The 27,709-nt window shown below is 43.6% G+C and overlaps 1 protein-coding gene and 1 long non-coding RNA gene across 6 annotated transcripts in view; one reads left to right on the forward strand and one right to left on the reverse strand.

Moving 5' to 3' along the window:
• The window catches only part of KHDRBS3 (KH RNA binding domain containing, signal transduction associated 3), a 139,023-nt gene that overhangs the window by 97,917 nt on the left and 13,397 nt on the right, over positions 1-27,709 (reverse strand). Inside the window, exon 1 of one of the 5 annotated variants that reach the window (XM_064476815.1) lies at positions 16,612-16,633. The exons of 2 other annotated variants lie outside the window; for them this stretch is intronic. Coding sequence is in view for 1 of the 3 variants with exons in the window: in XM_064476813.1 (XP_064332883.1) it covers positions 15,695-15,794 (100 nt within the window). In the remaining 2 variants the exon portion in view is untranslated. Of the gene's footprint in view, positions 1-15,487; positions 15,629-15,694; positions 15,995-16,611; positions 16,634-27,709 lie in introns of those variants that run through there. 2 more of the 5 variants (XM_064476813.1, XM_064476816.1) reach the window with 2 other exon arrangements.
• LOC135318710 (uncharacterized) lies at positions 6,541-14,240 on the forward strand. The gene is made up of 3 exons (XR_010377007.1): positions 6,541-6,633; positions 11,810-11,882; positions 13,764-14,240. It is a non-coding gene; the product is annotated as an uncharacterized LOC135318710 (long non-coding RNA).

Here is a 27,709-nt window from a genome sequence, read left to right on the forward strand (position 1 = left end):
TGGTAATATAAAGATTAAATTCTACCTCCAATATATCAACAGGATTTTATAGGAACAGTCAGTCAACTGTATTCATTGAGTATCTGCTGTTTACTGAGAAACATATCAGAAGCAATGGAAGAAAATAAAAGCATAGTAAGTGTACAACAGCGCAAACTAATTTCCAGTGTGCTTCCACTCACAGCGGTGGAGATGAGGGACGATGGGGCTCGGGGTCACCCGCAGGTTTACCAGTCCTAATGGCTAACACTGGCAAATTTACCTGTAGTGACTCATTTTCTGCTGGTACTGAGGAAAGCTCTGAAATAAATATTCACTGAAACTGGCTGCACAGAAATGTCTCAGCTTCTGCAAGAAGACGAGCAGAAAGGTGGACCTAGACAACGGAGGAAAGAGAGGCCAGGAGTTCTCGCCTCCCAAACAGACCCACCCCTTGGCTATTCCAGATGATTTAGGATTATTCTTAATTTAACCCAATACATTTGTCAAAGGAAGATTCAGGAAACCCACAGACTAATCGAAGAAAACAGTGCATTAGGTTAATTCAAGTTAATGACGACTGAAGTCAGTAACTCCCGGGAGGAGGAAGGGAAGTAACTGCTGAAGACTGAAAAAAGGAAACTCCACTTTTTACTTACACCTGCCTAAGGGTTAAACCACATTTCTCACTTTTAATTGCAGACATCATTAAGTATACTGCAAAAGACCAGCTATCTTAAACAATTATCAGGCTCCAGAGGTCACCAATTAGAACCCTGCAAGGATTTGAATTAAAAAAGGTTTTATGATTAGGTGAAGTAATGATCCAAGAAAGAGATTAGTTCTGTTCAGACTGCACTCATTATAAAACCCATTTCCTTTGTGTGAAGATTCAATGTCTTTCTCATTTATCCCGCTGGCACTATCACACTCTGAGATAGAAATATGACTGTACTAATGATATTCTATAACAACCATATCATATAATATGAGCACCTTGCTCGCTATTACTTTCATATGTAATAAGATTACCAATGAATATTTAATACTGGTTAGATATGCAATAATACAAACTCTATGGGTGGGACAGACTATTCAAAATGAATTCAAAGTGGGGTAGAATCATGCTTGGGCTAAACATTTTTAGTCAGTTTATAATCATAATCCATCTCTATTAATGCAGCAAAGAGAATAATTAGGGGAAATAATCTTTAAGACATTAAACCGTATTTTTTTTCATAAAATGATTATCTATAGGGTCACTTTTATAAAAAGAACTCTAAAAATAAGTAGCGTGATCAAGGATTGCAACCAGATCCCAAAGAGTGTCTACTCCAATGCTGTTTAAAAGGCATATCGACCAAACCATAACAGATATATATGCTGGAATAACGAACATCTCTTTTAAAAAAAAAAGCAGCTTAATATTAATACAAAACACACAAGATGCCTAAAATAGTCTATTTCCCTCATAACTCAGTGCTCTTCTGTGCTACTTAAAAACTGCCAAACGGGCATAAAACACTTTTTGAAGACAAAATACAATTACAGCAGAAACATGTATTTTGTCACTTAGATTTAATCATCATAGAAAGTTAAGACACTGACAGATAATCCATCGGCATTCGCTTTAATAGTTCCAGCCTCTGAGGGCAGGAAACACCTGAGCAGAGATACACTCAAGTGTTGAAAATGAGGGCGTTTTCCCATGTCAGTTTAAAGCCAGGAAGTGTTACCCGAATGAAGTCATTCTCCAGTCACATTTTATACTTTCCTTCTCCTTAGGAGTCAGATGCTATCTCTTCACAGTGGACATTCCCACTGGGGTTTTCTTTTTGTCAAGTTAGGTATAGATCTTCACATTCTAGACCAAGCTGTACATTAAAATCATCTAGGATCTCACAGGAAAATACGCTAAAGCCAGTCAATAGCATCCCTTTGTTTTCATTCTGTCCTTCAACCATGAAGTATCTGGTTATGCAAGTATGTCCGCTAGTGGGTTCCACTTGTCAAATCTACTGACAACTGACTCATCTATTTTAAGGCTGAATATACAGACAGCTTTTACCTTTGCAGAACTGCACTGCGTGGCCTACCTGGGCGAAAGAGACAGAATCAAAAGATAAACACAGACTAAAACTAACAGTAAGTATCTCAGGTTGGTTGACGTCTGACTGTCCTCTATCCTCTTTTCTTAAACACAGAGGTGGGATAATGTGTTGATCTGTTCTACGAACGAGTAACGAGAACATGAAGACTAATAACATGGCCAGGATTCCAGAGACCTGTTCCTTGGGACCACTTCTGAGAATTCACCAATTTTTACAGCACCAGTGGTTACCAGCTCACCACAGGGCCACAGTACATAATCAGACATACAGTGTATGTAAAGTACCACTATTTCACTGGGGAAGGGGGCAAGAGGAGGAGGATGACTAGAGAAAAAAGTGTCTAAAAAGGCTCTCTAAAGGAGAAAAACAACAGGAAGAAGTTGAAAAGCACTGTCTAGGAAAACCAACTGAAATAATGGAAAATGCTTATCCAAAAGGAGAAATGATTCAGGAGAGAATCATTAACTATATACAAATATTTCTGTATGTCATATAAAAGAGATTAGATTTGGTCAGTAAGAAGGCCAGTGGCATCAAATTAAAACCAAAAGGTAGAAATAACAGAGAAAGGAGCTACCGCTCAAATTTTAGAGATAAAGATCCTAAAAATAGTATTTTCCAAAGATGGAACTAGCTACCTTAGAGAGATTTTAAGTTCATCTATAGAGGCCTGACCAGTACAGGCTGGAATGTTACAATCATCTGATGGCAAGTTGAACTTGAAGGTTCCTTTCGACCCTGAGATTACATATGTCCTTGCCATGTCTCATCGACTAGCTTTTACACACATAAAACTGTGTTATTAATCATCACATGCCCAGTACTTAGTTCTGTACCATGATTATAACATGAATTCAAAAAATATTTGAGCGCATGAGAGTGAATGATGATCTCCTTCATGGAGAGGCACAGTAAAGCTTGATGAACTTTTAAGAATATCCAAAGTTTGAATTAAATAAGTGAAAAGCAAGTCATCTAGCTTTCATTTTCGTAAACAAACAGTCCATGCCCGTTACTAAGCTATTCTCTCTCAGCTCCATACACACCCACCCACACCTTGTGCAAGAACGCCAGCCAGGGACGCTGCAAGCCCCGTGTCCCCTCTGCCAGGGCAGGGGACGAGGTGGGTAGGGGGACCATCTCCTCCATTTTGTCACAGTTCCTAGCAGTGTACCAAAAACAGTGCTTCTAAATTCTGGCAATGACAGTGATTGCCCCCATATCCCCGGAACCATATTCTTTGCACCCCCCCTCAGCAAGCCAAGACCCTCTCCTCAGAGCCTGAGTGCTGCCCTGTGAGCTCCCTTCCAAGCTCCTAAGCAACCAGACCGAAGGGGTCTTGGTCCAGCCCCACGGCTACCTCTGTTCCTCCAGCCCTAAAGGTGCGGCTCCTGGCAGAGCTTGTGTGACTATTTCGGCGTCACTTCAGTATCCTTCATTTGCTTTTCAGTCATCTGGCACCTCTCCAACCGACTCTTCATCTTAAATCTTCTGTTAAAACACCCGGTGTGCTTGTTTACCTGACTAGACCCTGATGGACACACCACCTCGGTAAATTCCTGGAGATGCAGAGGAAGTCCCTGGAATCAACAGGCGGGAAGTCTCAGCTTGATGTGCCAGGCACCATGCTGGGCCTTCTGGAGGGCCCTCGAGGGACCCAACTAATCACAAACGAGGCAGTAAAGTGGTAGGGAGGACATGGGTGTCGGAGGGGCAGCCCGGGCTGGACCGCAAGAGAACCTCTGGCAAGTCACTGAGCCATCTTGAGCCCTCCTTTCTACGGGTGTGAAAAATGGGGGGAACCCAAGTTTGTGGGATTGGAAGCCACTGACCTAATGGCATCCAGCCCCTTCCTCTAGTTCCTCTGGTTCCTCTAGTTCAATAGCAGGGGTAACGAGTACTGCGGTGGGGGTGGGCGTGATTCCCCATTCCACCTCCAGTATACATCATAACGATCACCATCAGCTTTTGGAAAAACAGCATCTATATAATGACATTAGCATAGCTGTTCTCCATACAATGGAACCATAATGAATATCATGGAGGCTGAATTATCTGAGCTCCATTCCTGATTTCCCCCATGAAAAGCACAGGAAGACAGTGTAATCTGGGAATATGCAACTGCAGGTGATGTTTACCTTGAGAAGCATACCTATCAGCATCCTAATTTGAGTAGCAGAGAGTAAATTTCTATGAATATATAACCATTCAACACATTATTCAGAGGGAAAGTGTTTATCATCTTTGAAACATTTGCTATTCCAAGAACTAATTAAGTTTACAGACTGTGTTGTGAATACCAGAAGGCAGAAGACGTACAAATCATATTGTTAATTATGCCTCTGACAAAGGGACTACATTGCAGGTATCACATACAAATGCTACAACCAGCCAAGTCCTTTAATTTCCACGATCTCAAGCTTGGGGACAAATGAAGCCAAAACATGAGCATAAAATGAATGTAAAATTAAGTTGCTTAGAGGAAAATTCAAAAATAGCCCTAAGTGAATGCTTAATCGAGTTGTTCTGTCACCTGTTCTTGCCTATGGCCCTCCCAGAACAGCACGCTAACCCACAGTCTCCAGACAAGCACAACTGTCTAGCTTCTCGACACCTGCATTGAGAGTGTAAATTAATGATCATACGAGAAGGAGAGCTTAATTTAGTGAGACTTGAAGTAATAAAAACTAATAAAAACATGGGGTTCAAATCGCAGACCAACACTTACTTACACTATGACACTGGGGAAAATGAGCAAATCAGAGGGCCCTTGACTATCAACCCACTGATCGGGTTTCCAGAGCAGTGCGGATGAATGACATATCCATGCGCCATGCCGTGTGCATAACAAACTCTACCCTCCTGCAACTCCAGATTTCTGTATATTAATCCAAGCAGAGCCATGTAAGAAGAGAAGGTTAATAAAAAATGAACAATTTAAGCATTAATGTAGTTAGAAATAAAGACAAAGATCATTGAAAGAGGTCAGAGTTCTCCAGAGTGTCCTGTGATGAGGAAAGGGCCAGCTGTGGTAGTGCCCCAGCTGGGAAGGGTCTGGGTGCTGTGAAACTAGGAGGCTCTGAATGTGAGGCTGGAGGTTCCGTCCTAACATGTTTATTTGTTTATCCATCCTTGCTTATGTTTATTTGGGTGAGTTACTTATCCTCTCCGAAACTCAGTTTCATTGCCTGCCAAATGAGGATCGCCTCCTGCCTTACTCACTTGAGGTGGAAGTTAAACGAGACCACTGGGGAAGAAGACATCCACGACCGGAAAGAGCTACTCAGGTATCAGTGGGGCTGCAGCCAGGGCCCCAAGGCAATTACTGCGCAGGCGCATACATCCAAGCAGGAGAGGTAAGGTGCAGAAGCTCCGCTCATTACAGGCAACATGTCCAACTGAGACTGCAAGAGGGCTACGAGGCTAGGCTTCCCCTCTGCCTCTCGCGGTGTGGCTAACTCTCTACACTCAGTTTCTGGGGATGCGTATCTGCCGCAGGGTGGTGAGGGTGCTGTGCTAAGTACAGGGAAGTGTCTCCAGGGCAGTTCACAGACTCCTGCATTTGCACAGTATCTGCAGAAAACGGCTGGGATGACCTAACAAGGAAATACCGAATTGGAAAGTGTTTCATGACAGTGCGCACTGGCATATTCCCATAGGACGCTGTCTGTCTACCAGGTTATCCCTGTGCTGGAGTTCATCACACAGTCCTACCGCACGTGCGCAGGGATCACCCAGACAGGAGTCAAAGCTGCCCACTGGACCAGCGCTGTGCTAAGGGAACTGTCCGGGATGGTGGAAATGTCCGACAAAGTGGTCTCCAGCCACACGTGGCCACTGAGCACCTGAGGTGCAGCGAGTACGGCTGAAGAACTCAATGTTTAGTTTTATTTCATTTTAATGAATGAATTAATTAACATTTAAATTTAAATAGCCTCAAGTGGCTAGAAGTTACCAGAGCACAGATCTGGAGTACAGCTAAACACTAAAAAGGAAGGGGAAAGGCCTGTGACCACCAGAAAGAGCTGCCATCAAGTGCAGGTGCTTTTTCTTCATTCAGCAGCTGTTACCGAGTGCCTGCGACATGCTGTCCACACTCCCTAACAAGTACCTAAGGGCTCTGAGCAGCAGCTGGGTGGGTGACAAGCACACGCGGACTCAGGAGGCAGACGACCCAGGGCTCAGGAGACATTGGGGACTTCTTAATGATACTGACCCTATTCTCAAGAAATACACACTTTAGGAAAAACTACATGTGGATACTCACAAAGCCAAGTTTACATTTTAAGTACAGTTGAAGTACTACAAAATTTACAGGGGTAGTAAACGCTTCTAGGTCAAAAGATCCAGGGGTTTCAGAATAAGTGGTATTTCAGCTGAGCCTAAAAGAACAGGCCGGATTACGTGACAGGGAACCCTAGGCAGGGGGAGCAGCCTGAGCCAGACTGCAGGCAGACCCACGGCAACAGCACAAAACACAGAGCAGCAGACACAGGCACGCCAGGTTCAAAGGCGGAGAATATCTGGTGACACCGCTGAGAAGGTAGGGAGATGGGACACAGACTGGGCAGCAGTTCCTTTACGACAGGACTGGAAGCCTCAGGAGGCCTGATGTGGGGCAGGGGCAGGAAGAGCCAGAGTCGTGGTTCAGAAAGAGAAACTGCATCGCACAGCAATGCCCGATGGCTGCTCTGCTGTAAGTGATGCTTTAGTGGCCACAGCTATTTGTGCTAAGGTTAAACTACTTTAATAGACAAGGATGCCACATAAAGGCTGCAGAGGATCAACGAATGCGATAAAGAAAAAGCAAGGGGGGTTTAACCTTTTTAAAATTGAAGTATAGTTAATTTACGATGTTGTGTTAGTTTCAGGTGTACAGCAAAATGATTCAGTTATATATACGTGTACATATGTGTACATATATATACTTTTTCAGATTCTTTTCCATTATAGGCTATTACAAAATATTGAATATACTTCCCTGTGCTATACGATAGGTCCTTGTTGTTGATCTATTTTACATGTAATAGTATATATCTCCTAATCCCAAACTCCTAATTTATCTTTCCCCACACCCTTTCCTCTTTGGTAAACATAACTTTGTTTTCTATGTCTATGAGTCTCTTTCTGTTTTGTAAATAAGTTTATATCATTTTTTTTAGATTCTACATATAACTGATAAGATATCTGTCTGACTTACTTCACTTAATACGATAATCTCTTGGCCCATCTGCGTTGCTGCAAATGGCATTATTTCATTCTTTTTATGGCTGAGTAATACTCCATTGTGTAAATATACCACTTTTTCTTTATCCATTCATCTGTCGGCAGACATTTAGGCTGTTTCCATGTCTTGGCTATTGTAAATAGCACTGCTATGAACAGTGGGGTGATGTATCTGTTCAAACTAGAGTTTCTCTAGATATATGCCCAGGAGTGGGATTGCTGGATCATATGGTAACTATTTTTAGTTTTCTAAGGAACCTCCATGCTGTTCTCTATGGTGGCTGCACTGCTCTCTCCTCAGCAGTGTAGGAGGGCCCCCTTTCTCCACACTCTCTTCAGCACTTAGTATTTATAGACTTTTTGATTATGGCCATTCCGACTGGCATGAGGAGACACCTCTTTATAGTTCTGATGTGCATTTCTCTAATAACCAGTGATGCTGAGCATCCTTCCGTGTGCCTCCTCCTGGCCATCTGTAGGTCTCCTCTGGAGAAATGTCTATTTAGGTCTTCTGTCCATTTTTTGATTGGGTTGTTTGGGGTTTTTCTGATGAGCTATTTGTATATTCTGGAAATCAATCCCTTGTCAATAGTATCGTTTGCAAATATTTTCTCCCAGTCCGTAGGCTATCTTTTCATTTTGCTTATGGTTTCCTTTGCTGTGAAAAAGCTTTTAAGTAAAAAGTGGTTTTTGAGACCCTCTACAGGCCCTTTAACACCTGCATCAGAAGAGTGAAGCGAATTAAAAATCTCCAATAATTCATGCAAAAAATACAAGATGTGCTGTTACGAATTTCAGTGAAGAAACTCAAATATTATACATTAATATAAATCTAAGGCCATGGGCTGAGGACCGGAAAAAGTGAGAATTACTACACAGTAGTATCCACAAAATGCCTTCTTATAAATACAGGGTCATTCTACTCTGGGACTGAAAAATAAGGTGTTAAGGAAAATTCTGTTATGTATCTATCAAAGAACAAAAAAATCACTACATTACAACTTTTCTACAGGACGGAATAAAAGGATTAATAAGCTACAAGTTTGGACAACTAGTCAAACAGAAAAAAATCTTACTGGAGGATGGATACAAATGTATGACGTCCTATTTCTTTTCCTCTAATCTACTTCTAGCTTAAATCTGTTGAATTCATTCCTATTTCCTCCAAATGCATTCAGATCTCTTAAATCTTTGATACCTTTTAAGTTTCCTGCTCAATAGCTACACTTGATTCTTCCAGAAGCGATATTTTACAAGTCATACATATAAAATGTTAAAAGAAAAAAACTTTGCCTGAAACAAGAACCAATAACCACAAGAATTATGACTGATATTTCATGTGGACTTCCAAACGTCCGAATGCCAAGGCATCACACCTTCATGTATGCTCATGAGTCACCAGCTGAGTATGTTCAAAAACTCTGAATTCTAAGAAAGAAAATATTACAAAAAAAGAAAAGGCTCAAGAGTTCAGTCAGTGTTGTTTTTGCTTTTGTTTGTTTTGTAAATTAAATGTCTGTTCAGCCATAGCCCACACTGGGTACAGTTAAAGGAGAGAAGGAGACAGGACTCAGCATGTATTGAGAGCCTACCGAACCTCAGACAAACATATTTTGGGCACTTTTAAATATACTGTCTCAATCTCCAAGGGAGGTAGACAAACACAGGGGAGTCTCTTCTTGCCTTTCAAGCTAGTAAGTGAAAGTAATAGGTATTGTGCCCACATCTGATAAAAGGTCCACGTTTCTGGCTACAGCAATAGTGTCACATTCTCCACTGTGAATTTGTAATCCAAGACCTGAATATTTCCTTTCCACTTTCTGTTTTCTTTGCTGCTTAACTTTCTCCATACCTAGAGCTTTTCTAAGTGGATTAGTTCAACAGATACGCAAGTGTTTTAATCACTGTCAGAAAGTAAATGAAAAATGGATTTTGCTTTAAGATATACAAAATCAAGTGAAAAAATATAAAAAGGAGCAAATTACTTTATAAGTTACAATCCACAAGTCTAGTGCTAATAATTCCATATATTTATTCAGCACTACCTATGACTCGAAGTGCTCCCACACCCATTACATCCTCTTACTGCATCACAGAAATCCCTGGCTTTTGGCAAATGGTTATCAGCATTCCATTCGCTGCTTCTAGTCTTGAGGCTTATTTATCTGGCTGTCAATCTATTTGTTTTTTCAAATAATCATAAACTGGTGATTGTGGGTGAGGAAAGTATACAGCAGACAATAAAATATATCCTTAAAAATCAGTGTGATTTTTTCCTGTTATCAAAATCTTAAATGTACAAAAGAATTTTTAAAACAGCCTACTTTATTACATTAGAACAATAGTTTATAGAATAAGCAGTTACTAAATAGACAACCAGAACATCACACAGTGTGTTACTAGCTATTGGTCAAGAAATTTAATTTATTCATGGGACAAAGTTTTCTACTTTTGCCTGCAAATGTATAAAGCATTATCGTAGATGTGAACCACAGTCTCACAAGCCCTAGAGTTTTCCATCTTTTCAGTCTTAGGATCCCTTCCACTTAGACTCACACAAAATGTTAAGAACCCCAGAGAGCTTTTTGTTTAAGTGTTATAATTTATCAATATTTACAATAATTTAAATTAAAATTGAGAAACTTAAAAACATTTATTAATTTAAAAACAACAAAACAAACCATTACATTTTAACATAAAAACATATTTTCATAAAAATTACCACATTTTCAAAAAGGAAAAAAATCTGAGTAGAGTGGCACTTTTACTTCCGCACATTTATTTAATGACTATCGTTAAAAAATGACAGCTGAATTCTCTTATTTGCTTCTAAGTTTTATCTATTACAAAATGTTGTGACTGAAGTATATGAAAAAACTCCTTACAGACAGACAGACGGGGGAAAAGGAGGTGTGTTTTAACAGGCTTCTCAGGTAACTGTGGATATTCTTTGGACACCAAAACGCAACAAACACTAACCTTTTCCAGGTGAGTTGCAATATGGAATTGAAATTGTATCAATGAACTTATATTCTGTTAATTAAAATCCACTGGCCTATCTTACACTTGAAATGAATCTTTTATTCCTGCATGACTTTGTAACAACATACATGATCATTTGAAAAATACTGGCTTTCTGTGCAGTCTTCGAATTGCAAATACTTTCATTTTACAATATTTAAAAAGCGTATTTGTTTATATCACTGCACTCATCAGTCTTTAAGTATTAGGAAACAGCGAAGCATGTGGTTAGAATTTCAATAGCTCGAATTCATTTGAAAGCTCAAATCTTATCACTGACAACAAATATAGCTACTTAACCTGAAGTAAAGGCGAACTTATTTCATTTTTGAGAAAAAGTCTGCAAAATACCCACACCTGAATAATCTTTATCAATATGTCAATATCAATCTTTCAAGAAAAAATAGATCTTTATGAAAAAAGTGGCTGGTTCAGCTAACAACTCGAACAAGCACACAAGTGTTTTCCCTTGAGACGGCTGTTTGCTAACATGGCGTCCCGAAGAAGGGCTGTACACAGGCTTCTCTTTGTCACAAAGAATAGTAAAGAGGAGCACACTCAGAGAGAGACATTCAACAGCATTAACAATTCCTACGGCTCCAACAAAAACATTTTTAGGTGAAACTGGTGGGCCGCTCTAATGCATTATGAATGTCTTTTATAACAGAGAAAGTGTGGTTTTAGAATCAGGAGACAGAATCCAAAACCGTGTGTAAGACCTTGAGCAATTAAACTTCTCTGACCGTAGGTACCTACCTGGCAGCACTGTGGGAAAAATTAAATTATTTGTAAAATGCTGACCACTGGGTCTGGCACGTAGTAGGTCCTCAATAAGTGGATCTGTTAGTATTATTATTTAAGAAACTCAATTTGTTAGTTTGCAGTTTTTCAAAGTAATGGGAATGCGATGTGGGATTAGATAAAATTAAGGTTTGGTGGCAAAATGGTTAGTAACCACTGCCTTCTATACCTAGTCCTTGGCAGACATGTAAACAAGCCTTCACAGTTCCCACCGAAGTTTGTTCCCACTACAATTTCTAGTTCCATCCTCAGTGAGGAAGGCAATAATCATTCAAAACCTTCTTTCTAAAACACCAGTTTGCACGTTTGGGGTGGTCTCCAGTCACGTAACCACCCCTTCCTCAGAGCAAGTAACTGCAGCTAAGAGCAGGCGACATCAGAGATTGTTAGATTCTGTTTTCAAAAACCACAAAAGGCCAAAAACAACGCAGACTTTGTAGCTGCTCCCAGGTAGCTAGTCCTAGTCTTCCTGTTGTCAAGATGAAAACTCACATTGGGCGACGCCCCAGCTCTCACCAGGCAGTCTCCTCCTCCCCGCCAGCTTTTGTACGGTCCTCCTCAGAGCCTCCCTCCCGCTGCCGCTGCCGACAACGCCCGCCACCCTCAGCGGACTTGGCGTCAGCGGGCACCCCCTCTGCGTTTGCCTTTATGTTGCCCATCTTCCCCTGCAGTTCCCGTTCCACCTGAGCAGAAGTCCCGTCTGGCTCCCGCTGCTCCCTACGTCACACCCGGCCCAAGGACAAGGTTAGTATGAGGACAATAAGCATAAGATAAGTGAACAGATGAACATTCCCAAGCTCTCTTCCTTTTTTTAATGTCACAAATTATTATCATACGTTGACATTTGTGAACCCTGAACACATCAGAAACACACACAAGGTTCTAAAACATGGACTTTTCCATACTGGTCAACAGAATTACCTCCCATACAAGCTACCAACCAGGCTCCTAGTGAAAAAAAAAAAAAAGGTTCTTATTTTAAACAATTCTTTCTTAATTGACAAGAAAATGACAAGACACTGTCCATGCAAATTTCCCCTGCATTCTGTTTCTTCCCTCAGTGGACTCTACTTCAGTTATATTTACAGATTTTGTGGGCAAACGTTTGCCTTCTTGTGTGGGCCTATGGGGTTTGCTCTGGATTCCGTCTACTGTCACAGCTTTATCCGCCGCTAGAGTGCTGGCGGCCCCACACCATCTTCACTGGGTCAGACCCCTTTCATCAACAGCTCAGCAGCCAGCTGAGCTGAGTACGTCCTGTGCCTAAGACGCTTCACACCGATTATCCCATTCAACCCTCACACCGCCCACAAAGGGGTAAGCCCTGGCACCCCACTTTCAGATGAGGGTCCACTGCTAGAGAGAGTGTAAAAGAGAGAGGCTCCCTCCCGTCTGTGTGCGCCGGGCTGCAGCGCCTACTGGCCTCCCTCGCCTGGATGTCCTGGTCAACACAAGCAGCCACGTGCCCACTAAACTCATCCTCCCTGTCCCCCGCCGACGCTCCCAAACTCTGAAAACGGTGCTACGATACACATTCCGTCCTCTGAGAAATGATAAAATGTTAAAAATGGTTTATTTAGTTCTAAAACGTCATTCAAAATAACGACACGTATCAAGTGGCATATAAGACACATTAAATAAACATTAGCTCCGTGAAGTCAAACGTCAGATGGCACTTGTTTCCAATGCTATTATTGTCATTGCCTATTTTACTGATCTGTGTTTAAACCTAAAGGTGTTAAGCAAAGAAGTTGTTTTTTAAAAAGTCCAATAAAAAAATAAAGAACCATTCTCCATCAGAACTTCAACCTCTGGTGACAGTCCCTTCTGTCAGTAATGTACCCTCAGTCAACGCCTTGACTTTCCTCTTACCACCTGACTACACAATGCCTTGTATCAGTCACTCGTTCATATTATTAATCTTCTCAAACCTAATTATATAAAAAATATCAACTCCCACACCTGTGTTTCAATAACTCTAACAGTGACAATGATGGCAATGATAATACTTTTTGTGTTACAGTTTCCAAACTGAGAAGTCTCACTCATATTTTTCCAGTTTCCCTTTCTCTAGGGGTGAGCAAATTTTAAAGGTGAGGAGGCAGAAGCCCAGAACAGAGCAGGGAAGTAATCTGTGTGAGGTCACAGGTTTCAAAGGATCAGACATCCATGTAGGTGTGGAGAGAGGAAGGGCAGGCCTTTTCCTCCAAGGAACATTTCCTGAACCAGAACACCGCACTTAACAAAGCATAATCGATTTCTTATGGTAAAAAAAGCTACAAACCCAAATTCTAGACAACATACGTCAAAAGCAGGGGACACAGGGTAGACATGCCCTTTTTCAGAGCTGGAGGGGTCATCAAAACAGTCACAGGCCTCGGTTTATAAGGCACCTGCCCTTCATGTATAGGTACAGACCCCCATGGCTTCTCCTTCCCAAGTAAGAACCCCAGTCCTTCCCAGACACGTGGGGTGACTTCTGGTGCAACTGGAGGGATTAGGGCTGTGATAAGGCTCTGTAACTAGGAAACATTAAAGTGTTTCTGCATCTGCAACACAAATGGCTATAATTAAAAAAAAATTAATCCTTACAATAAAACTTTTGTCAACCTCATTTTGCTCAAGGTCATGTAACTAGAAAGGGGCACAGTTGGAAAAGAACTGTCATAAACATGCAGAGACCCCAAGGAGCACGCCTGGCCTGCGGGGCTAGGAAAACCACAGGAAGCAGAGCCTTTAAACAGGGCAGTGACGTGGAGGAGAACCCAACTACAGCTGAGGCCTTGGATACGGAGCCCAAGCTGCACAGACAGAGCAGCGCTGGCCCAGAGCCAGGAAAGAAAAGATGTCAAAAGAACGGGGCACTAAGACAGATACTCAGCTTGTCCACTGGTCACTAAATGGACTGAATCCTGCCATCTGCCCTGCACCGTGAGCGAGACAGTGGTGGAGAAACAAAAAATCAGCCCTGACCTCTTGGGAGTTACTGTCCAGTAAGGGAGGCAGACTTGGTAAAGGACTTGGGGCGGAGGGGCTGGAGAGAATCAGTAAAGAAAACAAGAAGCCCTCTCACTGTGTATTACTAGCTGTAATGTGACAACAATAAACCTAAATATGAACCATCATCGCAACGGCCGCTTCTGTGCACTAACTGGGCGACCACAGTCTGCAGGCAATTTATTGGGCCTTACAACAGGCCATCTCCTGCGATTTTCAGAACAATAGGGAACACTCAGGAAAGCAACGTATCTAATTCACAGCTGCTCATCAGCATTGCTGGTTGTGGACCCAGGATTAGCTGGGCACAAACACTCACCAGCTTCCTCTCAGAAAATGCTTCTTCAGCATCAACTACGAGGGGCAATTACTCACCGCTGAGTCTGCAGTCGTAATCAAGACACGCCCTCCGACCACGCACGTTACACGGCCCACTGTCCTGAAAGCGCGGTGCTGCCAGCAGCCTCAGCTGGACACGGGCTCCTTCTATGCTTGGCGGTAGCCCGACTTCCTGCCAACCATGGAATTGCTCTGTGAAGATCCACAGTCCTGTTTCCGCATCCTGCTCCACTTCTCACCCCGCCCAGGAGCTGAGGATGGCACCATGCTCCCGAAAGACGCCGGGCAGGAGGCTGACCCTTGCTGTCCCTAACTTTCTCTAACCTATGGATGCTGAATACAAATAACAGTACAGGCAAGGAATAATTTAATCCTTTTTAAAAGTGTTTTGACTACTAAGCTGAATTTGGAGTGAGTCTTCAAACTTCCTACCTCTGTAGGCTGAGGATCTATTCAAAGTAAGAAGGGTATTTCAACAGCTCAGTAACTGACAGAAACATGACCCCTCTTACAAGCCACTGTGTATACCTAATAAAGCTGATTTTTCAGTAATTTGGCAATAACAATTAAAAGATCTAAAAATTCTCTTCCCCCTCATTCCTGTTCCTGAGATCAACATGGTAATAATCTCCCCTAAGCAAAGCATGATTCGTATCAATAAATGCACAAATTAAAATCAGATATATATATAACTATACAAACACACAACTTTATATATAAAACTATCCTATTTTCATACACTTATGTACTGTATATAGAAACACATGTATTGATTTTCCTGAAGACTGACAGCAGACATACACACACCTGTGCATGTGCACACACAGTAACAACTTCTGCAAACAATAAGATACATTCAAATTGAACTTTTTAACACTAATTTTTAAAAACACACAATTCGTTCAGCACTGCTGTGTGACAAGGTCCAACAGTGCTAAAACAATCCTTTGAGCCTAACAGTAAAGATTCTTAAAGATTCCTCTAATTATTTTCAGGACAACATCCACACTCACCGAGCTGTAAAGACCCTCAGTGGAGTTAAGACAAGCTGACTCTTCTCTCAGCCTCTCCCTTCCACACGACGACCATCCACCCAGGACTCCTCACCATCCCAGAATCTCCCATGGTCCCTTGGGCTCCATGGCTTGGAATATGCTGTCATCCGTTCCCCCTCTGCTCCTTCAATCCCACTTGAGCTGTAAATTCAACCTGGAACGTACCATTCCCGTCAAGACTCCTTCCAAACGCCCCCAGAGTCACACTCTCCAGGCGCCCTTCCAGCACTGGGGCCGCGCCTCCAACAGGACGGAACCACTTCATGTCTTCCTCCTGCCTGGGTACATCCTGAAGGCACAGTCAGCATCTTTATTCCTCTCCTCTCCTCATCCAGCTCCAGCATAGTGTCTGATACAAAAGTACTTAACAAATTCACTTATTCCACAAACATCTGAATCCCTCTATGTGCTAGGAAATCAACAATGAGCAGAAAGAGACACATCACAGGCCCTGCTGGACCTTAAATGTTAAACATATTAGCCACTGCCAATTAATGATGTCAAATGGTACATATACTCAGACACTATGTGAAAACATTTAAGTACTTTAAAATGTTTAGAAAAATTAAAAAGAAACATAAAAGAATATAAAAAGCAAATCTGTTTTACAGAGATCTAAAGGTGCAAGGTCAAAATACCAACCAGAAGAGAAAAATCATTTTGTTCGAATAGATGAGCCCACACTACCCTCTTCTAGGAAAAGAAAACAAAGGAGAAGAATCAGACTGCTTGTCTTTCACCAGAGACGCTTCTGAAAACAAGTATTTCTGTGCAGTATGATTCGTATTTGATCAGATCCGATAACAGTATTTCTGCAAATCAATTTCAATCACAATTAAGCACAGCAACTTGCAGTGAGTAGACACCATGTAAGAATGGGTTTTGCTACACAGGTAAGCATCACTGTTATTATTCAAATTGTGCTCATGTACTGGAAACATCTGGGAGGCAAAACACACATATCTAAATATGCAGAGATGACGTGCACACAACCACTACCATCCCTTTCTAGCGGAGCTGAGAAAATCATTCAGTTGCTTTGGAGGGACCTACCTGGGTCTGAATATGTTTCTGCCACTTACCGGCCACTTACCCCGAGTCGAGTTATTTAACCTGAGCCTTGGTCCTGTCACTTAGCAAACAGAGACAACATCCGCCCTCACTACTAAGAAACCTCTAATTCCTGGGAGGAGGCGACACTTCCCCCATCCCCCCTTCACCCACAAACAGGAGCTCAGATAGGGCCTGGGACAGAACGGACGTCTGGCAGACAAAAGGAGGCTACCACATGTTTAATGTTCATTCACCCAAAATGTTCAGTGAGCACCTTCTATGTGCGGGGCAGGTTTTGACTGTTTGGTGTCAGGAGTGAGTAATACGAAGACCCTGCCCTCATAAAGTGTACATTCCGAGGGAGGGATGTCGCCTTCAGAGAGAATAAAGGACTAGAGATGGTCCTGGAGGGGCCCTTGGGCTCACCAACCAGTCTCACTGAGCTCTTCACCTGCTCTGCTTCTCAGACACGAGGTCAGCGTGCGGCAAGGAGCCCAGGAGGGCCCGGAGCCATGAGTGTCCCCGCCACTGGAAAGCTAGGGGGAAACCCGGCGGGCCACACGGACCAGGCTTCTTAGACACACTGCTCTTCACCTGGGGCCAGGCCCGGGGCCAGGACTGCTCTACTCCAGCACAAGCCAAGCAAAGACACCATGCGGCACTCCAAAGCCAAGGCCTTTGGTAATAACAAAAGGACACATTTTGAAGGACTAGGCAAGTGAAAAAGAAAACACGGAAATCAGGGATGCTAATCAGGCCTGCACCTCACGGTGCTGTTAAGAGGCTTCAGTGAGGTAACGAGTGCAAATCTTTGGTAAGAGCACTTGTAAAGTGATTTGCAAATGCCATCATGGTACCATCATTATCTTTACCAACGTTATTTACTCCTATCTGTGCTTGATTATATCATTAAGGAACAGCTAATATTCTAGAAATTAACTTTACCCAGAAAGATGAAGCTACCAAATAAAATCTTATATAAAAAAAACAAAAATTTCCTACAATAAGGAAAGCAAGGGTTTAGATGACAACATGGTGTTGAAAACTGAGTAAGCAACCAAACAGAAAATGAATTCCTATAATCTCCACGCGAACTGGCCACAAGAGCACCTGATGTGACAACAGACAAAAGTCAGCCTCTCACTCACACACCAGACTCAGGCTCTAAGCCTCTGCTCTTCTGCCTGCAGTGCCGTCTCCACCTTGTGGACAGCTGGCAAACTCCTACTCACCCTTCAAGGCCCAACGTAAAAGTATCATCTCTGTAGTTTTCCTTGTCTTCCCACCAGTGCTCCCACAGCACTTTTGGCATCCATTTATCTCTTACTAAATACCTCCTGTGTGTCAGTCACCGTTACGGGGTACGGGGGCACAACAGTGAGCAGACAGCTGCTGCTGACACGCAGTCTGCGCTCCAGGAGGGAGGGACGGATGGTACCCGCAGCACTGGCCAGGCGGTGAAGGAGTGCTCTGAAGGCGACTGAGCTGAGTGAGGAGGGTGCCTGGGGTGCGGGGAGGACACTTTTGAGCACCGCTTTGATCACATGGTGTACACTTGGTTCCACGGCACAGGGTCAGGTAGGCTGCGGCAGCTGCTCTCTTATTCACCGTCACCCCCGGCGGTTAGCATGGCACTGCCACAGCACTTGACAAATACAAACTGTAAAAATACTAATAAAAATAATAGCAGCCGACATTAACTGAATGCTACTACCTACCAGGTAGTGAACACTTCACCTGTGTCTGTGTAATCTTCACTACAGCCCTCGGAGGTAATGTTTTTATAGTATTTCACATATTACCCCAATTGAGGAACCGAAGGGTTAAACTGCCTGCCCAGGGCACACAGCCAGCAAGCTGGGGGACCCGGTAGATTTAAATCCAAGCGATCTGATTCTAGAGGCCTCATTCTTAGTTGCTATCCAATACTGCCTTCCAAAATACTGGACATTCAGAGTCATCTTGAATCCAAACAAATCAGAATTGTCCATTTGTGCTCTACAATATGCCTAAAAATGCCCTGTATTGGCCCAGGAACAGAGTCCTCACAGCCCTGGAAGGGAGTGAGAATGGGCACTGGGTCCAGAATGGGCACTGGGTCCTGACTGGGGCCGGGACATGGAGGAGTGAGCTCAGCTTGGCAGGAGAGCGCGGGTGAGATGCTGGCCTGCGGGCCAGGGCGGACCCAGATCCCACCTGCCGAGAGATGGCCTCATTGCACAGCGCACTTACAAGGGACGGGTACAGAATCACATAATTTCAGAGTGTGACTCTGATTCACAGACGTTTTACTATCCAGCTACAAAGACCCATTAGCTTCAAAGATCCTGAAGTACCAACAAGGCCCCCCACAGTCCCCGCTGCCGCCATGACAACGTCTCACCCGACAGCACGTACAGGCCGGGTGGGCAGCTTCCACCACAGCCAACCCACCCACGGCAGATGAATGCTGCCTCGCGCAAGCCATCCTCTTTGGGTCTGGTGCTCTGCAGCAATGCAACTATAATCATCACTGGTTTGGGGGAGATGTTTCCAGACAGGTCGGACCACTGTGTCACGTGTTTAATGTAAAAGAAAAGCGCCCATAAAATACACTCAGCAACTTTCAAACCTGAGCCAGGCGCAGAGAGGGTCTGATTAGTCAATACAACATCTTGACAGAACGCATCAGTGTTGACCTTTCTTCTTAACGGAATGGGATACAGAGTGAGGGAGACAGAGGAAGAAAGGGAGGGAAGAGACCTGATGTCTGGAAATGCCGTGGGGAGAAAACCTGCCGTCACCCCAGAAGCCAGCCCAGGAGCAGCAGCGAAGCCGCGCCCACCAGTCAGCGCAGCGAGTTCTTCTCCCCCTGCCCCGACGGGAGGAGCCTGAGGAAAGACACAGGAAGCAGCAGGGCCTCGGCCCCTGCTGGGCGGCAGAAGCCATGGTACTCTTCATGGATATTTCACTTACGGCCCCCACTCCGACCTGCCTCACACACACCTCCCGACAACACCGCTGGCTGGGCAGTGCCACCCCCCTTCCCAGGGGAGGAAACTGCTGCCGGTGAACACACATCCCCGCAGCCGACAGCTGGCCCAGAGCCCACCTGACATCCACCCGGTCAGACTACTTGTTCAAACAACAAAACCAGAATCTCCAGTAACAAGCTTTTCCCAGGCCCTCAAGCCACTTCCCATCCATCCCAACACACCAACACACGACCGAGAAACAGCGATGGAGAAAAAAGGCTGTGGCAGGGACTTTTGGGGCTATGGAGGCTTAGGACAACTGGGCATAGCCAATGCAGGATTATCTGATTATCTTCCACAAAGTGACCCAGTAACCAAGAGCTCAGCTCTACCACCCTGCCCTCTAGTATTAACTTTATAAATCCAACCATGTCCTAACTCCCAGGGCAACGCTGTGAAATGCTTTGTGATTCTACCGCAGGTTTTGTCAGATGCGAATCCAAACACTACATACAACATTGCTAACTACTTTTCTCTCTGCCCTATGGACAACTTTAACTGCTGTAAGTCCATCAGCCCAATGAGCAACTCTGAACATATCCATTCATGTAATACTTAATGACATTAGAGAACCTTTTATTTTTTACTTTGAAAAACCAGAGGGAGACTAGACAAAAGTGCTTCTTCAAGAGTTTCTCCAAATTATGAAAAAGCATTAATTCCGGCAGTGTGCCTATTCCTGTTTTGATCATTATGCTGGGTGTCAGAGGAAGCCCTCTAACCGTCTGCAGTATCACAGAACAAAACATTACACCTGAAAGGTAACCATACGGCAGGTACCTGGCAGAATGGGAAATGTACCAGTTTAGTACATTTTGCTCCCATTGCCAATTACTCATAAAAGGTGACAGGCTGAGAGCCTGCCAAATAAACGCTTTCTACCCAGTATCTCCCCAAGTAACCATGGCCAAAGCAGGGACAGCACAAATTATCCTAACATATCTTACCTCAAAATATGATTCAGAAGGCCCCATTTAAGTACACACCCACACTACTGGCAGAAGGCTTAGCTGGTGCAGCGCGTCATAAATCAGACAGTGAAGGCTGTCATGCTGATGAACTCTGACCTGGCTATTCAACTCTGGGAGACTCCTAAACAAAGTATCTGAGTTCCAGGCACACTGGGCACACAGGCCCCACCTTCGAGGAGATTACCTTGTAGAAGGGACACATGAATAAGATTACAATCTAGGGTGATGATGGCCACGATAGAGTTAGGCAGATACTCCAAGAGATCAGAAAAGGACAGAAGAGGGTACTCAACCCAGAACTGAGTGGGTGGCAAACTGGCTTCTTCTGGGTGGTGACACCTGAGCTGAATCCCTAAGAACATAAATGAATTACACACAGAAGAGGGAGAAGGGCATTTGTGTTTAAAATAACAAAACAACAGAAGAGCACACAGAGGTCTTACAGAAAAGAAAGTGCTTTCATGAATCAGACAAGAAATCTGGATCTAGACGGGAGCAGCAGACATGAGACCGGATAGGCAAGTGGGGCAATGAACACCGTCCTGAGAAAGACCTTGAGGGTATGAGTTACCTTGAGGATATGATATGCCAGTGAAAATTTTAAACAAAAAAAATGACTTGACTGCATCTGCATGTTTAAAAAGACCTGCATTTTGCATTGTTTCCTTTTAAAATGCAGGTGGCTGAGAGAGAGGAGTATCCCATTAGTGGTAAGGAAACAAGTTCAGGCCCTGCAGTGATCTAGGAAAGGGCAGACTAGGACAGAATGTAAGGGCACAGAACAGACAGATCAGAATTAACAATAATTCAAAACACTGTAAATGCTCATTAGTGAGGAATCACCCAAGCACAGGATGACACACTTGTCGTGGAGTTCTACACAGCCATGAAAACAGCACCCCCAACATTCTGATAATCTAAGAAAGCTATTGACAGGATGCTAAGCTACCAAAACAAAATATAAAGTTTTATATGGAGCAGTCAATTGCCTACAACATTAACAATGTCTGTTTCCAAATAGTTGCTTTGTGGGAAGTGCAATTTTTTTAATATACTTTCTATTTCTTCCATAATAAACATTCATTGTTGAGTATGTAAAGAGTAGTCTCTGTGAACAAGGCATGTGTGCAGGTGCCAGGTGCACAACAGTCCACAAAACAGACATGGATCCTGGCCTCATGAAACTGACAGTTCAGGAAAGTACACACTGTATTAACAGAAGAAATATTCAATTTTAAATTTAAATACAAAAGGGAAGGGAGAGAGGAACTTATTTGTTAGTTTTAACAGATATTTAGCAGATTCTTTATGATTTTCTATATATAAAATCATGTTATCTGTGAACAGAGTTAACGGTACTTCTGGATGTTTCCCAATCTGGATGCTTTTGTTTCATTGTTTGCCCAACTGTTCCAGCTAAAACCCCAGAACAATGGTGCGTGGAAGAGTGAAAGCAGACATCTTTGCTTGTTCCTGATCAAGGGCAAAAGTCTTTCACAATTAAGTATGATGTTACCTGTGGGTTGTTCATAGACGGCACTTTATCAGGTTTTGGAAGGTCTCTTCTATTCCTAGTTTGTTGAGTATTTTTACTGTGGAAGGATATCAGAATCCATCAAATGCATCTTCTGTGTCTGTTGAGATGGTTATGTGGCTTCTGTCATATATTCTACTGGCACAGTGTATGAAATTAATTTATTTTCAGAAGCTAAACCAACCTTGCATTGCCGGGATAAATCCTATGTGATCATGATGTAAAATCCTTTTTATATGTTGCCTGGATTTGGTTTGTAAGTAATTCTCTAAGGATTTTTATGCCAACATTCATGGAGATACTGGCCTGTAGTTTTCTTGTGATGTCTTTGTCTGATTTCTGGAATCAGGGTAATATTGGTCTCATACAATGAACTGGGAAATATTCCTTCCTCTTATTTTTGGAAGAGTTTGTCAAGATCAGTATTAATTACTTCTTAAATGTTTGGTAGGATTCACAATGACGCCATCTGGACCAGGGCTTTTCTTACTGAGAAGTTTTTTGGGTTTTTTTTTTGTTTGTTTTTCACCAATTCAATCTCTCTGCCGTTCTATTTAGATTTTCTATTTCTCCTTGAGCCAGTTTCAGTAGTTTGTGTCTTTCTAGGAATCTGTCCATGTCACCCACATCATCTAATTTATGAGCATACAACTGTTCACAGTATTCCCTTACAATCCTTTTCATTTCTGCAAAGTCAATGGTTACACACCCTTTTCATTCCTGATTTTTGTCAAGAGTTTCTCTCTTTTCTTTAAGTCACTGTAGCTAAAGTTTTGTCAATTTTGTTGATCTTTTCAAAGCACCAATTTTTGGTTTGTTGATTTTCTCTACTGTTTTTCTATGTTCTTTTTCATTAATATTCATTCTGACCATTCCTTCATTCTGCTTGTTTTAGACTTAGTTTACTCTTCTTTTCCTAGTGTCTTAAGACAAAAGATTTGAGATTTATCTTCATTTTTAATATAGGTGTTTACTATATGTATGCCTCTAAGTACTGATTTAGCTGCATCCCATAAGTTTTGGTATATTGTATCTTCATTTTCATTTATCTCAAAATGTTTTCTAATTTCCCTTATTATTTCTTATTTGGCTCATTGGTTATTTAGAAGTCTGTTAATCTCCACATATTTGTAAGTTCCTCAATCTCATTTCATTGTGGTCAGAAAACATCCTTTACACGTTTTCAATCCTTTAAAATTTACTGAGGCTTGCTTCTTTTATGGGTGGGCATATGGTCTTTCCTGGAGAATGTAACTTCTGATGTTGCTGGGGAGCATGTTCTATAAATGTCTGCTAAGTCAAGTCAGCGTATAGTGTTGTTCACGCCTTCTCTTTCCTTCCTTCCTTCTACCTTGTTGTTGTATCCATTATTTTAAAAGGGTATTAAAGTCCTCAACTATTACTGTTAAGCAGTGCATAATTATTTAAGGACATTGTATTAGTTTTCTATTGCCACTGTAACAAATCACCACAAGTTTAGTGACTTAAAACAACAACATATGTGTATTACCTTATAGTTCTGAAAGACAGAAGTCTAAAATGGGCACATAAGACAGCATTTCTTCTAGAGACTCCAAGGGAAAATCCTTTTCCTTGTCCTTCCCATCATCTAGAGGCTGCCAGCATTCCCTGGCTTGTGGCCACATCACTCCAATCTCTGTTTCCACCATTACACTGTCTTCTGTCTGACTCTGACTCTTCCTCCACATCCCTCTTTTAAGCATCAATGTGATTGTACTGGGCTCATCCAGATGACCAGGGATACTTTCACCACCTCAAGATCTTTAACTTAGTCATATCTCTAAAGCCACTGTTCAGCCAACCACAAACATTAATTGAAACATGTTGCTGAATCAAATTTGAAACACACTGCAGAAGCAAGTCCTAGTTTATTCCACATCACTGAGCTTACCAGGATCAATACAAACCAAGTCCTTTTTAGCCCTACTCTTGATACATAAACTTGTGCTATTTGCGCATTCTTCTTAATTATCAGCTCCATAAGGCCCTTTCATCTCGGCCCATGCTAATTTAACAGAAAGAGTACGGGCTTGGGAATCACACTGACAAAGTCCAAAGCTTTCCACTGCAGGCTTGCCATGGGACACTGAGCCAGTCACAGCTTCTATGAAAGCCAGTTTCTCACCTATAAAGTGGAATTTATGTCATTCATCTCAGAGGACTGTACTGAGAATTGAGAAAAATATGCTCGGTAAATCTCCGGACACAGTGTCTGACACTCAGCAAGAACTCAACAAAATACCTCATTATTATTAATAATTATGTAACACCAACAAGTTATTTAACATCTCTAAAATCCCTGATGCATAATTTGAAATAATGTCCTGATACAAGAAAATTCCTAAAACCAGGCGGAAGATATATTCAGTACTTCATGAACAACACTGGCTTCCGCTGCCGCCCCAACCCCTGTGGCTGACCGAACGGTTGCTCCCCAGAGACGCCCACATCCTCATCTCCAGAACTGGAGAACGCTAAGCTGCAGGCAAAGGAGAACTGGTGGTTGCAGAGAAAACTAAGGTTCCTAATCAGCTGACCTTAAAATGGGGAGATTATCCTGGACTATCCAGGGGGCCTAATATAATCACAAAGGACCCTTCAGATGGCTGAGGAAGGCAGGAGACGGAGAACACAGAGAAGGCAAAGGCTGTGTGAGAAGGATCTGCCCCCATGTCGCTGGCCTTGAAGACGGAGGGAGGGGCCAGGAGCTCGGGAGTGCCGGCAGCCCCTAGAAGCTGGAAAAGCTGAGGGACGGGATTCTCCCGAGTCTCCAGAAAGGAACGCAGCACTGCCGACAGCCTGGCTGCAGCCCAGCGAGACCCCGTCCAGGCCTGTGACCTCCAGGACTGTCAGACAGCGAAGCCAATGCGCTGTGACTTGTCACAGCAGACAGACAAAACTAGTGCACTCTCCCTTTCAGCTTTTTAGTTTTATTGTAAGTAGGTCTCAAAGAACATCTGAACCTGAAAACTGAAAAGGAAAAAGCAAATTGTTTTTGTTTTCTCTACACAGATAGATGCACCTCATCTTAAATTGATATCTCTTAAGAAAATCACTTCGTACTGAGCTATACTGAATGAGCTTAATCCTGCTTGACTCCTCGCCCCTGGCACAAAGAATTTCTAAGATACTAAAGCATAAACTGACTAGTATTAACATTCTGGACCCATGGTGTTAAATAATACAATTAAGATACAACACATAGCGCAGAAGTACCTAACATTACAAGAAGCAGCCGAACCAAGTGCAGTCTCATTATTAGAAGCTGAGCAAGACACGGTGAGTATTTCCCCTGGGCAACCGGCTGGCTTCAAGCACACTGTATGTTAAGTCTGAAGGCAAAATTTATGTTTTAAAACCTATTCTGAATACTGTGATTTTGTTTAATCAGAAGAAATACCATTTTCTTTATGCATATGTGGTAACAGAGGAGGCCAATATTTTCTCTCCAACTAAGGAACCCAATTCAAGGCAATCAGCAAAGTTTACTATTGATATTTGTCAAACAGAAGGCAAAATTATACTGGGAAAAGGGTTTATTTCAAAGGTTAATCAAGTAGGAATTGATAGCTTTGAAATGAAGTGAACTCTGAGACCGTGAACTCTGGACTGACACCTGACTGATCCCTACCATGGCCCGCAGCAGAGGAAGTGACAAGCAAGCATCAGAGACACACCCAAACCTCCTGAGGACAGCAAGGGTCCACGTGGCCCCCTCCAACACCCGTAGCAGAATCACCAGGGGAAGAGCCGAGGCCCCAGGGGACCCCTCGGGACAGCAACCTGGGACGGGGAACCAGGCGCAGGGCCTCCAGGGAGGTGGAGCAATGCTGCAAAGCTTTCCTCTGAAAGGGGGGCCTTCCCTGGCTCTTCCCTGGAACGCTCCTTTTTCAGCGCACTGCACCAGGCAGCTGCTGCAGTGACAGCCCCACAGCTCTACCCATTTTGGATGAGGCTCCTGCCACCCATTCAGGAGCCCAGACAGGGGTGGCAGGAAGCAGACTCCCTGGTCGTCCGAGCCCTGACTGGAAGGCGCTGGGGACAAAACAGTCTGTGGCCAAAGTTCTTCAACCCTAAAAAGCACACATCCGCTATCTGCAAACTCTGCCTGAATCCCCAGGAACTCTCAGGGCCCGGCAGGCCTCTGCCAGCCTGCAGGACCCACACTCAGGATGGAAACTGGACCGACCACCTGCCGATGCAGCAACACTAACCAAAAACAGTCACAGAGGAGGCAGCAATTTCAGCTCGTATTTGCTGGTGAGAAGTGGAAGCCAAAAAGCACGCCCTTCACACTTGCAGTCTACTGGGGAGGCGTGAAACGGCGCAAAGCCAGTCTGGAAGACGTGGTCGCTGAGAAGACATGCTACCAAGAGCCACTAAGCTCCACAGAGACACAGCTGTGACCCTGACTCCCCTACATTTCCTGGGGCTCCTCTAAACTCATCACTTGGGGTTTGAGAAGCCTGCAGAGAACCTGCTTTACTTCAGTATTGCTGGTAGTGACAAATTTTAAGATTTCTACTTGAAAAGAAATACATCACCAAAAAAAAGCTTTTAAGATAAACATTTTTAAGTGTAATTTACACATGCGCTTTATGAAGTCAGTCACCTTAAGTAAGAAAAGGAAACAACAGAGGGTCTCTTCTCCTTTGTCTAAGCCTCCAATGTGGACGTGGCCGCAAGGGTTCCCCCCTCTGCCCCTCCTCCTCTGACTCTGCATACCCACCCTCTCCCTGGGGAGGCTCATCCCCAAGCCCGGCTTCACACACAAGGCAGGGCATTTTTAGTGAACGTGGACATCTAGAAATACCACGGGTATCTCTGAACTCACATAACTCAAAACTTTTCAGCTTGTACTGTTCCGCATCCCGAATGGTCTTTCTGAAATGCACAGCGGCCCACGACACTCTCCTGCACCACACCCTTGCCCTGTGCTCCGGAGCCTTAAATGCACTCATGCTCCTCAGCACATTCCCCTGCCTACCCTTCTGGCCCCATTCCTTAACACATTCCTGCTTTTACCTTACACTCCGGGCACATAAGAAACTGCTTTCACATCCATCATTCATTCAACAAACCCCACGTGCCCACCCTGTGTGTCAGGCTCTACTCTGGGCACTGGAGACCAGGGGGGAACAAGGGCCATGGGGCTCGGAAGCCTGGAGCCCAGTTAGAGACAGTCTCAGTGTAGGTCACTGAAACCAACCGCACAGTAAGTCTGCGAGGTAGGTGATACCACGCCTTTTTAACAAACCCACTGGAGTCTAGAGAGGTGAAGGTGTGCCCAGATCCAACCACTCTCAGATGGCCAAGGGCGATCTCCCAGGCCGGGGTCCCGGACCCAAGGCCCGTGCCCACTCGGCCAGCCACCCCTGTCTGGGAGATGGCGGGTCCCTCCTCTAAGTCAGCAGCCAGAGGCTCAAATAAAAGGAAACAATGTTCCTTCACCAAAGCACAGGAGATAATGAATTCGCTGCCTGGTCCTCAGGAGAAGAACCTGAGGCCGCCACCCACTCCTTCCGCAAATGTTTGCCGGGATCTACCGTCGTCTCCCAGCACTGGCTCGGCACTGCGGAAGGAATCG

Source organism: Camelus dromedarius, chromosome 20, assembly GCF_036321535.1.
Source record: "Camelus dromedarius isolate mCamDro1 chromosome 20, mCamDro1.pat, whole genome shotgun sequence".
Lineage (NCBI taxonomy): Eukaryota > Metazoa > Chordata > Mammalia > Artiodactyla > Camelidae > Camelus > Camelus dromedarius.